Raw genomic sequence first — 13,762 nt, forward strand, 5'->3', positions numbered from 1 at the left:
GATCCTCTTTCGCACTGCAAGAGAGAGCGAGAGAGAGTGGGGAGGGGGGGGGGGGGGGCGAGAGGTGAGAGGGGAGGCCCAGGGGGGCGGGGAGGTCAGGGGGGAGAGACTAGGGGGAGTAAGGGGTGAGAACTAGCAGCACGGCGAGCGCCGAGTGTTCTCTGAAACATGAGATGGTGTCTTGGTTTATCTGACTGTGTCTCTCTGCAGGGTTCGTGTACACAGCCCTGCCCAGTGCACAAGCACAAACAAACACTATGGTGCATTGTCCAAGCCTGCACTAAATCAGGATGTTGAAACACCAACATTCTCCCTGCTCACACGCACACGGAACACTTTTCCATTCCCTGTTACAGCAGCACAAGGTACAATTTAGCATCCGCACGCACACACACACGCACGCACACACACACACACACAAACACACGCACACACTAGTTGCTTCCACACCAAGTCTCTCCCCAAGCTCAACATGGCCTGCCTGAATGGGTGCTCCATTGGAGGCGAGGAGGCTTGAAGCGGTGAACAAGGGAACAAGGAAGAGAGGCAGGGCTGAGAAGGACGCGCCACAATACCTTCTCCTGGCAGGGTCGGGACACGCTTTGTTCCTGCCCAAGAGGGGGGGGGGGGGGGGGGGACTGCCGACAAACGGACAGTGTGGCAGAATAATCAACTACTGTTTCTCTTCTTTATGGGTCTGTTTACGAGGCCCTTCCTCAAACCTGTCTCCCTCTCTCTGTCTCTCTGTCATTCTCTCCTCCTCTCACCCTCTCTTCTCTCCTGCCCCTCTTTCTTGTTGCTCGGGGGAAAGACTGGGGAGGACGGTGAGTCACAGTAGGCGGGCTGATAAGCCTTTGTGAAGCTGATTGGTTGAGACCCCTGTCAGTGACCCAGGCGACCCCTGAGTCACAGGTCTTTCTGACTCCCAGCATGCCTCTGAAGATGACCTCACATGCTGCAGAGGGTTTAGTTGGCTGGCATGAGGAGGTCATGGATGTCACAGTCCACGGGTCAGGTGGTTCTCACAGGTGTAGACTGGACCAAGCTGATCTCTCGGGGTTGGTAGAGTAACTAGATAGTGTGATACTTTGAGAGGACATTGACACAGCTATGGACAGTTCTAGTGGGACTGGATGAGAGGTAGAGGGAGAAGACTCTGGTCTGGTCAAGAGGAGAGCCGCAGCTAAGCAGACAGACACATAGGCAGCTAGACAGGCAGAAATGCAGCAAGGCAGACAGGCAAGGCAGACAGACCGAGAGGCAGAGAGGCTGGAAGGACAGGACCAGAGCCAGAGCCAGAGCCAGGAGAGGGCCTGTTGGGGCTGGGCTGCTCAGGGCCCCTCCACCCAGAGTAGCAGCGTGGCTAGGCTAATCCCATGCCTCAGGCCCCTGTGAGGCTACCCTGCCAAACGCCTGTCGCCCCGCTGCTGAAGGAAATTGCCTTGAGTGCAGAGGGCCATGAAACAACTGGCTCGCTGGCAAAGTCTGCATGGTGTGTGTGTGTGTGTGTGTGTGTCCGTGTGTGTCCGTGTGTGTGTGTCCCTCCCTCCATTCTTCCCTTCCTCCCCTATTTCCCCCTGCCTCCCACTTTCATCCACAGATGCCATCTAGCTCCATCAGTAGTTCAGTGACTGGTCCACATGTATATATGTATCTTGGACTCTCCTGAAGTACACACCTTTTATTTTCTTCTTTTGGTAAAAGAAAATGATCAAACTGCCGGAGAAGTTCATATATTGGATGGAGAGAAAGGGATGAGAAGAAATGGACAAAAAAAAACACAACCAATGTTGATGAGTGGAGAAGGGGGGTGGAAGCGTGAGGAGGGGGGAGGAGGAGGGGAGGCGGGAGGGAGAGAGGGGGGCAGGACTCAGTGGAGAAACAGTTGATTATGAGTCCCATCATGTGATCAATGTTTTCATTAATAAGACGGATCACACGGCTGTCAGTGGGCTGACGGGGGGCTGAGAGATGATGCGCTCACAACACTCCATTTCCACACGTAGAGCAAAAGACCCCCCCCTCCTTCCCTCACACACACACACACACTCTGTCCCTGTATGTCCCTCCATTACCAACCTCCCGCTCCACACACACACACTTTGTTGTGTTCCTACATTCTGTCCCACACACACACATACACCACACACACACTCACACACACACACACTCACAGTACACAAGAACGACAACAGAGCTCTGGGGGGAGAAGTGATGGAGCTGGGTAGGGGCAGGGTGGGGGTGGGGTGGGGTGGGAGGGTTTTGTTGATGGGGGGATGAGGGAGGCCATGAGGGAGGAGAGGAGGGGTGTGAAGGGGGTGAAGAAAAGTGAAAATCCATTTTGAAACCCATTTTCAATTAGGGTCCACAAGCTGTTATCACAGGTGTCCCAGAATTGTGGGCCGTAAGTGAAAATGTCTCCGATCCGTTTCTGAAATGAAACCTTATCTGGGCGCCACAAAGATGGCCGGGACAGCGTATCTGTAAATGACTTTCCCTCTTCCGCTGGTAACTGGGGCTTCATGTCTGTCAGATGACATCCCCCCTCTCTTAACAATTGATCATTTAAATGCCTGCCTAAGAAGAAGAAGGGATCTCTCTTCCTCTCACTCTCTCTCTTCACGCCGTCTTCCCCTTCTCTCCTTCACGTCTGTCTCTTTCCCCCTCAAAAGATTCTTTCTTTTTTCAAAGCAGTCAACTGCTCCCTTTTCCCCCCTAAACACTTTAGTGACGCCCTCCGTTTTCAGCGGGGGTGAGTGTGGTGACACAGGAAAACAGGACATTAGCGAGCCCTCCAGACTTGTGTGCCTGTGTGCTAGTGAGACCCTGTTTGAGCCCCTATCTACCCCAGCCAAGAGGTTCCACACTCCTCCCTAACCTGGTCTGCTCACAGACACAGGTGGATCAGTGTTTGAACAATATACTCTGTGCTTGATTGGTCTGAACGGCCGCGGGGAAACTAGCAGAGCTCTCTTCTTCCTTTCTTCCCCTCAAATCTCTTTCCACAAATCAGCAGCACCCACAATGCCAACAACTCCGAGGGGCCGGCCAACCAGAAACCTTTTTTTCTCTTCAATCTATTGCCGGGTCTTCGCCCCCCCTGCGCCCCCCCCTCCCACACACACACACACGCCTCCTTCCCACACAGACACACACACCATCATAGCCCCTCCTCTCCTTTCTCATTTTTATTAGCAAATTATCCCATGACGAGCGGATTTATTCAGCCAAAGAGCAAGGACATCTTTTTTTTTCTTGTTCCTAAAGCCACAAAAGAATCAGGACACTTTGTGGTCCACCTGCCTGGAAAAGGACAATGGTGGGGGTAGTCAGGGTGCACCTCTCCCCCCCATAGCCCCGACCCCATTCTCCCCCAGCCCCATCCTCCACTCCACCCCCACATCCTTAAGAACACCAACCAGAACATTGTTGGGGCACAGTGGTCTCTTTAGAGCTGTCAGGGCTGGAGAGGGTCCCGGAGGGTGAATGGTACACAGGGCGGAGCCACATGGCAGCATACTGCTGTACAGGGGAGACCTGAGGGGTTTCCCTGGGCCAGGATCAGGGGCCAGGCCTCCTTGCGACGAGGAGGGAGACACATTCATACTTCTCCACACGGCCTTCCTGAGGAGAGAGTTGTCGGCAAGCCCAGGCATCCACACAGCCGCTTACAATTAGCTTTTGTTTTGTGTGGAGTGGACAGGCAAGGGGCGAGGGGAGGGGGTGAGGAGCGCGGGGGGTTAAAGTTCAGGGGGGTGTTGGGTTACACCTGATAGGAGGTTATGAGTTCTGGGGAGACTGGGGGAATGTACTGTGTGATTATAACCACACAAAGAATGTGTAAGCTATCTTATGAATCAGGAGAGAGAGAGAGAGAGAGAGAGAGAGAGAGAGAGAGAGAGAGAGAGAGAGAGAGAGAGAGAGAGAGAGAGAGAGAGAGAGAGAGAGAGAGAGAGAGAGAGAGACAGAGACAGAGAGAGAGACAGAGAGAGAGACAGAGAGAGAGAGAGACAGAGAGAGAGAGAGAGAGAGAGAGAGAGAGAGAGAGAGAGAGAGAGAGAGAGAGAGAGAGAGAGAGAGAGAGAGAGAGAGAGACAGAAAAGAGAGACAGAAAAGAGAGATTTTAAAGAACCCTTTTGCCAGGAAGACTAGGTGTCCTTCTCTCCCTCTCTCCATACATCATTGGCCATCCGTCATTCTGTGGGTACTTCTCCTTTGAGCTGCAGTGTGTCCACTATCGTGACAGCCTCAGGTTAGGGTGATTGCAGGGACATGTTCCCAGGACAAACTTTAGGCCATTTAGAGGAGTAATTACCAGCACATTACAAAGAAAAACCCGCAATCATCAAGCCAAATTGCATCCATGCTTTTTCCGCAGCATAAAACTTTTTTTCTCTCTCTTTCTCTCTCTCTTTTCTTCCTCCTTTAATTAATAAAACTGTGCTGGCCATCTGGAAGTGAGGGATTAGGCCAGCTCGAGCTAGGCATGTTCCCATAATGCATCAGGACGCATTCTCCCTACCCAGAACCCCCCACCAGACCATACATCCTGTTCTCTGACCCCTGCGGCGAGACAGTGGCAGCCGCCGACACGCCAACGTGCTGACCCCCATCCTGGCGTCTTTGAAAGTCCCTCGCTTCCGACCTGTGGCGATAACATTTGACATCCTTCAAAAGCCAGCGGAAACCCAGGGTGACAGGGTTCCGTCTGGACCCCCACCCCCCCACCCCCCCACCCACCCCAACCCACCCCCAGGCATAACTACGCCACCCTCCTACTCTGCACCTCCATTTTCCTCCTCCCCCCCCCCGACGTCTCCAACCACCTCCATCTTCTGGATCTTTCTAATGAGTCCAGCTGCAGTTTAAGTCACAGTCATTTCTCCTGGCAGTTTATTATGACTTTGCGTCTGGGCCTCCCAACCCCAACCTCTGAAATACCCTATTTTGTTATCTAATATTCTCCCTGTTCACCCTGGACCTAGCAGACTGAACGATGACAGCCCTAATGAAGACGGAGCTTGTTTTCATGCGTGTTCCAGACATCGACTGGGGACACGACACGTGTCACCGCTTGTCACCAGGAGCCAGGCTCGCTGCAGACGCTGGATCATCATAGAGCACTGAAGGAACATTCTAGATATGATCCACTGATAACAGGGCTGCTCCATACAAACACGTTGTGACGGCCAAATACCTTCAAGTATCTTACAATACCTTAGTATCCTAACCATCCAAACCTTGATAATCAACTTTCTCAGTAGGAACAAGACGTCTGGGAACGAGGCATCCTGTCATGCTGTCTTTTACCCGATTAGGTCAAATCAAACCATCAAATCAGTCAATAAAACCAATCAATGGATGGAGCCCGTACCGTTGGATGTGGTGCTCGAGGCCACCGCCTTCTCGCTGATGTCGGCGCGCGCCGACGAGCCCTTGGTCGCCACGACGGTGTCCGTCCTCTTCTTCTTCTCAGCTGCGGAACTGGCCTGGGACTGGGTTTCCATGGCGACTGCTCATTCCTCAGCACCTCATGGAGAGGACACCTGGGTGGAGAAGCAAGGGAGGAGGAGGGGGGGGGGAGGAGGAGGAGCGGGGGGGGGGGAGGAGCGGGGGGGGGGGAGGAGGAGCGGGGGGGGGGGACAAGTAAGCACCTTGTCATGCGACTGAACATGAAGAACCTTAACATTGTATCCTCTACATACACATCTTCCTCTTCCTGGTTTTCAGTGTGGGGGCTTTCAGTGTGGGGTACAAAGTTAAATAAGAACCAGCAACAGTCTACCAATTGTATTTTTTTAACAAAAAGGTCAACATTCTTTTTCTAACTTAATCAACATGCCTATCAGATACATTATCATTTTCATGAGAACTCGTCATGAACCAATTAGGGCCCTAAAATCGTCTGGAAGCTGTAAGAAAACAACCCCACACAACAGATGCTTCGGTGCAGACGACCTTTGATCTCTTCAGTCAGGAGGATCATGACCCTTCCCACCAATCCCTTTTGGCCCCGTGGCCCAGAACAGTCAGCGGGGGTCAATATGGCAGACCGCCGTGGTTTATTTGATCTTGTAACTGTTATGTTTGATCTTCCTGTAGCCTCCCAGTTAACCTGGTCCCAATAACATGACAGAGTTCTATCCATCACCCCGATCACTCTGAGAACTCCACCCCACACATCCAGACAGCTGAAGATTCCTCACTTCTCACTCCATTCTTAACTAGGACGCCATCAACTTTATGCTCTTTCAGAAAACGTGTGTGGGAGGGGGAAAAGTGGGTTTTGAACAAGCCTCTCTATTTTCTAAATCCATTTTAAAGAGAAGGTTGTACTGAGAATCTCACACAGAGAGAGTAGAACTGGTGGAATTCTGAAACCAAGGCTTGTTTGAAGGTCCAGAAAGGAATAGAATATCACGGTTTCTCTTCTCAAAGACGTCCAACGCTGTCTCTGAGAACTCAGAGGGTCAGTCCATTTTTCTAGAGGATCTACTGCTCTGGGCTCAACTTACTAGACTGCCTGCTCTGAGTGAGTCCGGTCATGGAGCATTGTGATCTCAAGCCATATACTGCACCCACTCACAGACTAACTACAGACATTATCTCAGGCTATACACCTCACCCAAACATACAGTATATACACTGCACTCAACAGACAAACTACACATTTACCCATCAATCCTAAAAATGTACCTCAACCGCACATAGAAAACGTAAGCAAGTTTATTCCATGTCCTTTACTTAGACCTCGCGTAGACCTCTTAGACCGCTCCATAATTCTGGGGTAATCACTGGAAATATTTAGTCTGAGAAAGAGTTTTGCTCTGAAATAAAGTCTCATTACCTCACAATATCTTAGCTAACAATCCTACTTCAATCCAGAAACTGGTCCTCGTGGGGGGGAAGGGGGGGGGTGGATTCCAACACTGAGAGGAGGGGTGGGGGCAGCTGGGGGGGGGGGGGGGGGTTATGGGGGGGGGGGGGGGCAGGGAGGGGGTGACTTGAGACTTCACACAAACACAGTGTGCTTTGTTTTTTGTTATTTTTCCAACCTTCTTAAAAGCCAGTCTGTCCGTCTACTTCTCTCCCCTGACACAAACATCTGTAAGCAATTCCTGGTTAGCCCCCGCCCCCCCCCCCCACCCCAAAGAAAACAACTGGGCAATTACTCCCCAACCAATCAAAACAGAATTAAACAAGAGCTCTTCCTCTAATCACTCCCACATGAATACACGTGTAACCGTCACTCCAGAACTAAGCACGTTTCTCCCAACAATACACTGATAGAATCACTGATGTGTGTGTGTGTGTGTGTGTGTGTGTGAGTTTCACACAAGATGAATACTTCATTTTCGGTCTTTCTTCAGGTAGCAATAACTCCAGTCAGTCAGTACTTGTGTGTGTGTGTGTCCATGTGTGTGAGAGTTCCTGAGCTCGCTATCGATTGGGGTCCGGGGTGGGGGAAACTGCGGGGCGCTTGTTGGCTTTCATGGGCCCTGCAACCATAGAAACGTAAACGTGAGGGGCTCCTGGTCTGACAGTCTGTCTCTGCAGAGAGCACATCAGACAAAAGAGCCCCAGAGTCAGACTTTGTATCCTCCCCTCTCACAATTACATGCTACACCGTTCTGACGATTGAACTCTTCGAGAGAGAGAGAGAGAGAGAGAGAGAGAGAGAGAGAGAGAGAGAGAGAGAGAGAGAGAGAGAGAGAGAGAGAGAGAGAGAGAGAGAGAGAGAGAGACAGACAGACAGACAGACAGACAGACAGACAGACAGACAGACAGAGGAGGAAAGAGTAACTGAACATCCATTGAAGACTAGGCCACAGCCTCTGTGTCTGTATGTGTGTGTATGTATCTATGAATGTGTGTGTGTGTTTGTGTGCGCGTGCGCACGCGTGAGCACGTCTGAGCACCCAAACCTCCCAGCACCCCCTAGGTGAGTCAGAGAAGAGAGAAATAAAAGACAGAATGGTGGAGAGGGGGGGAATGAGAAGGAATGACTGAGAGATAAAGGAGAATAAGATGAGGGGATAGAAGTGTGTGTGTGGGGGGGGGAGGGATGAGCAGAAAGCCAGGGCATAAACATTCCGTTGGAGAGCAAATATTCGTGGCTCCTGGCCAGTGAGGCGTGGCGAAGCGGCCCTTTGTGTTCCGGAGGCAGGGCAGCGCTCCACAGCAGCAATTAAACACAGGACCTTTTCACCCATAATCCATCTGACCTGGACGCCAGGACCCAGTCCTGCAGGTGTTCATATCTCTCTCTCTCTCTCTCTCTCTCTCTCTCTCTCTCTCTCTCTCTCTCTCTCTCTCTCTCTCTCTCTTTCACACACTCTCTCTCACTCTATTATCCCAGCAAACAGATAACCTTGCACTTTATTTCTCGGTCTCTCTCTCTTTCTCTATTACTGTTCTGTCATTGCATCTGTCTCTCTAAAACTCTTTCTTTGCGACTTCTTTACTTTCGATCTCTCTGTCTTTCAGGCACTTTCAGGAATTTCTGAAGTATCTCCACATAGGTACACACAGACGGTGGGTTACCAATAATTACCAAGGCTTATTTTACAATCTCAGCCAAGAAATGCTAGTCTCTTACAGTTATTTGTAAAAGGGTATCCTTGTCACGCCACTGGCCTGAACCTTAACTGTGGAGCAGAACCCCTAATTCACTTGAGACAGAAGGAAATCAGATCTAGCTCGCTAACCTTCTGCCTGAGACATGACGGTAATCTTGGTCTGTCTCTGCCCGTCTCAGAGAACCACGCAGGGCCTGCTGTTTGAACATGCAGTAAGCCTCACACAATACAGGCGAATTAGAAAACCATGCATCGGATCCATTTGTTACCCAAAATAAATGTAAATTTCATATTAATGTTTATTCCTTGAAATGACTGTCCCATACTCAATTAGGCAATGGGGAGTGAAAGGGGGCATCTTTATTTGTGTGCAACTGTAATCCCTTCACACAGAGAAGGAAGGAAGGCGATTAAACAGGTTTAAAATACCACAATTCAGACTGTTGGTAAGAAGAAAAAAAAACATTCCTATTTTATAAGCACATTAAGCAAATCAATTTAACATAAATTATACGCTCTGTTGACAAAGGCACATAGTTGAAAGTCATCTACAAATGGTGCACATCAAAGTCAAACATGAAAATAAACTTCTTGCCTTTGATAAAGAAAAAGCACTCTTTTCCTCTCTCACTAGGTTGAGCCACTCGCCAAAAGCATTGCTTTACAAAATACATTTATTTCACTACCTGCTTAAGAAGACGGTAATGGAAAATATCAACATCATCACAATCGATTGTTGTCTTAAATTAACATAATAAGAAAAAAAGAACACAACCTAAAAAGTTTAGCTAAAATGCTGAGGGGGTACTTCCAACCTTACACTCCCACCTACCCACACCCCCACACACACACACACACACACACACAATGGGAGATTTCTCTATAACATCTAGAAGTGTCGTTTTAGATTTGCAGGCCTCCCCCCCTTTTCTCTGAGGGGGTACTGTATTTGTGTTCATTTCATTAGGGGGGCTGTGCTGGGCTGGGGGACCAGGGGGCCAGAGGGGGGCGGGGGTGGGGGCGGGGATGGGGGCGGGGGGGCTCCCAGAGGGGGGAGTCTGGAGGCACAGCAGCATTCATCATCATTACATCAGCGACCACCGAGATCCACTATCTGACGCTTATCAACACTGCACAAACACAGCAGAACACAGAGGCACAGGAGGAAGAGAGGGAGAGAGAGAGGTGAGGAAGAGAGGGGGAGAGAGAGGTGAGGAAGAGAGGGAGAGAGGAAAAAGGGGGGGGAACGAGGGTAGGGGAAAGAGCAGTTGAGGGAGATTGCAAGAAAAAGTGGGATAAATGGAAATAGAGAGGACAGATAGAAGGATAAAGAGTTGAATGAAGAAAGAGGGGGGAAGAGAGAGGGAGAAAGAGTGATTGAGTGTGAGAGTGTGTGTGTGTGTGTGTGTGTAGGAGAGAGAGAGAGAGAGAGAGAGAGAGAGAGAGAGAGAGAGAGAGAGAGAGAGAGAGAGAGAGAGAGAGAGAGAGAGAGAGAGAGAGAGCGTGTATGTATGTGTGTCTGTATGCCAGCATATTTTGGTGTGTATTGTACGCTTGTGTTATGTGATTCTGCAGCTATGCCAACAACATTAAGAGCTCTCTCCCAGCTGGAATAACTAAAACACTGAGGGGGCATGGAGAGGCTTGTCAGGGGGCTAACCTCTGCATGAGATCAGCTGAATGTAACAATAAAACAGATTTCAGCACTGCTTGGACAGAGCTGGGGTTGGAGACAGAGCCTCCTGTCAAAAGCCCAGAGGTGCACTTGATTTATCTTCCCCGGTACAACGAGTCAGACGACAACAGACGACTCAGTACCGCAAGTGCCAGCTGTGTGTCAAATCAAACCCAACTCAATTACTGTCAAATACCGGGGAGTGATCAGTGTAATTGGTTCCGATCTAGTCTGAGACTAGGGCCTTGTAAGACCCAGAGAGGGGAGCCAGGGTTCAGGTGATCTGAAGCAACACCAGATGGTTGATGGTTCAAATCCTTCTCAGAGAAGTTCCCAACCTCAGGATTTCAGGGCTGGCCTGTGGCCTGGGAAGAGGGGAGGGGGTGGGTATAGCTTGCGAGTCATTTTTTCCATAAGTATCAACACTGTGCTGTTGTTATTTGGGCAAGGAACTAAAATGGAGGGAGTAGTGGGGTGGGTGGTGCAGTTGTTGGGTTTTTAGGAGCTTACAACGCTGCATATGGAAGTGGTTGGAACCAAACCAGAGGATGGACGTGCAGAGAGCAGCAGGCAGCGTGATTGGATCCTGTTTGAGCACTGTGGCTCTCCTTCCTCTCCAGTCTCACTGGAAAGAGACGCACTTCAGACACTTCTACTGTTTGGGGAGCACACAGCAAGACTCCATTGCAAACACACCTAGTTGTCTATCTGACTCTCCTGGGTGCATGATATTGTGCTGTTTGAGAAGGGGTGAGTGAGTGTGTGAGTGTTTTTGTCAGGGCAGCTGAGTAGCTTTTGCTTTTGCTTTAGTGTAAGTGTGTGTGTGTGTGTGTGCGTGTATGTACATCATACTGTATACATGTTTCTCTGTGTGTGTGTGTGTGTGTGTGTGTGTGTGTGTGTGTGTGTGTATACATGTGTGAGAGTGAGCACAGCTTGAAGGAGAGAAGGGACTCCAGGGAGGGGATGAGCGGAAGCAGAAGAATACCTTTGCTGATGAAAACACACACACACACCTATACACACACACACATACACACACACAGTCTGTCTCTTTGTCTCTCACACACACTTACGCATGGCTCAGAGAGGGATCAAGGACAGGGATGCTAGCAGAGTGGTAGAAGGAACAGCTAAGACTTTGACAGGGTATCCTCATGTATGGCCCTGGGGAGCAGGGAACATGTCTCTTACTCTCTCGATTCCTCCCTTCATCCCTACCTCTGTCTTTTCTCCCTTACTGCCTGTGCAGCAGGACTTAAGCATAACAACAGACTTACAGCAGCGTTCTGACCAAATGTTGTCACCTGAGACAAGGTTCAATACCTGTGGAAGAGATGAGGTTCCCAACGACTGTCCAAACATGCTAAGTTACAGCTAAGTGATCCTCCTATCAAATCCTCTCAACTCAGCGGCTTCACCTCTCTCTCCCTCTCTCCCTTCCCCTGTCGCTCGCTCGCTCGCTCGCTCACTCACTCCCTCTTTCTCTCTCAGAGGCTGAGGCCGAGGCTGAGACAGCGGGTGATTAATGGAGGCTGAGCCATCATCTCTCTGAGGCCGTGTGGAACTAACAGCCAGGGGGCAGCGTGATAATACACAATAACAAACCCAGCAGACAATCAGCCAGGCAAAGCAGCCCCTATTAGCTGGGCCCATCAGGACGACTAAGTGAGAAATTAGCCCTCCCCAAGCCAGGCAGCCATTCATCAACCACTGGCCCCTGAAGCCTCCCTCAACAAGTCATAATGTTTACTTAAAGACTCGGCAAGATGCCCCGCCGGCCCGCTTTATTGGTTCTTATTAATTCCTGTCCGGGCTCTCGCGACCGCGCCATGTAAACCGTATTAAGAGGGGGGTGGAGGGGATGGAGGGAGGGAGGGGGGTAAATTGGATAAGATGAAGCTGTCCCGATATTTGGCTCTCCGGTGATAGAGGACGAGTGGAAGGGGAAAAGGGGGCAAAGGGGGGAGGAGGGAGGGAGGGAGGGAGGGAGGGGGGGGGGGGAGGGAGGGAGGGAGGGAGGGAGGGAGGGAGGGAGGGAGGGAGGGAGGGAGGGAGGGAGGGAGGGAGGGAGGGAGGGAGGGAGGGAGGGAGGGAGGGAGGGAGGGAGGGAGGGAGGGAGGGAAAGGGGAGGTGGAGAGAAAGGAAAAGAGGATAGGAAGGGATGGAGGAGGGGGGGAGGAAGGGGGAGATTTAAATAAAGCAAATCACACAAAAAATAGCAAATGGAATGCCTTCACGTCAGGGCTAAACAGGGGCTGTTCTGAAATGTGTTGCGATAGGGAGTGAGGAAGAGGGGGCAGAGGATGTAGAGAGATATGTAGAGGATGAAGAAGAGGAGGGGAGGACGCCAATGAAGATGAAGGAGCAGCAGGACCCCTAATACTCCTCTTCCTGTGTGAGGTGGGCACACTTCCAACGGCTATTGAGTCATACAGAAGATTCTGGAATGTCGGAACTCAAAATTATGATTTTTTAAATCTTCTGCTCTGCAGCTCCTCTATCAGGTGAACACAGCGAGGCCCGGGCTGGGAAACACCTTCCAGCAGGACGGTCTAGGCAGGGCCCAGGAACTGGGCTTGGAGCTGCGTACCAGCGCTGAGCTGTCAGCGATGGACGAGGAAGCTAGACCTTGGGGAGGAAGGGGTTGGGACTTTATGAGCTAAGATATGGATCCTCCACCAAAGGCACCATGAAACAAACTGATAAAACGCCATGACGACGAGCTGCCATTTAATCCGGAACTACTTTCTCCGTGTGTTCCAACTACCCAAGATGCAAGTATAGAACTAAAGACTATAGAACTAAGGAACTATATTCCTGAAGTATGGTCAGCAAGGGAAGGTAGTATGGTACCCTATACATGGAGTGCTACTCAGTAAAGGTTGTGATATAAGATAGAGGCAGTGAGATACATGAAAGTAAGATGAAGCTCAGAGTCAGTTCAGGAGACTCCCAGCTCTCTGACAGCTCACCCGACACTTCTATCTCACTTCAATTTCAACCACAGACACCCCCGGCCCAGGCCCCCACCATTACCTGCATGTACACACACACACACACACACCGAGACACACAGTCACATACATACCCAGGTACACAGACATGCGCACACTTCACTCACAAACACACATGCACAAACCCTCAGAAGGATAGGAGACGTTGAGGCATCTCTACTTGAGGGGTCTCTCTCTTTCTTCATCTATCTTTCTCTCTCTCTAACTCACTCTAACTCTCTCTAAGTCTCTCTCTCTAACCCTCTCTCTAACTCTCTCTCACACAAACACATGCAAGTCTCTCTACTCAACTCATGCATCACAAAAACACACCCTGTTGAATACTGACATACAGTCAAGACTGAATATGTTGACAGCTAGCTAGACTCTCTTGCAGCCAGGTAAGACAGTACACTACTGGCCAAAATCACGTACCGACCAGGTGATATACTGTAGTAACAGTGAAAGGAGTTATCATAAACCTCACAGCCTGGCCAAGTGTGCAGCAAAAC

At 50.3% G+C, this 13,762-nt stretch overlaps 1 protein-coding gene across 1 annotated transcript in view; it reads right to left on the reverse strand.

Moving 5' to 3' along the window:
- Positions 1-13,762, reverse strand: part of gli3 (GLI family zinc finger 3) — an 88,806-nt gene that overhangs the window by 65,744 nt on the left and 9,300 nt on the right. The window contains exon 2 of the mRNA XM_084703589.1: positions 5,375-5,546. Coding sequence (XP_084559715.1) covers positions 5,375-5,507 — 133 coding nt within the window. The 5' untranslated portion in view covers positions 5,508-5,546. The remainder of the gene's footprint in view (positions 1-5,374; positions 5,547-13,762) is intronic.

Source organism: Hypomesus nipponensis, chromosome 8 (genome assembly GCF_054491055.1).
Source record: "Hypomesus nipponensis isolate SF chromosome 8, ASM5449105v1, whole genome shotgun sequence".
Lineage (NCBI taxonomy): Eukaryota > Metazoa > Chordata > Actinopteri > Osmeriformes > Osmeridae > Hypomesus > Hypomesus nipponensis.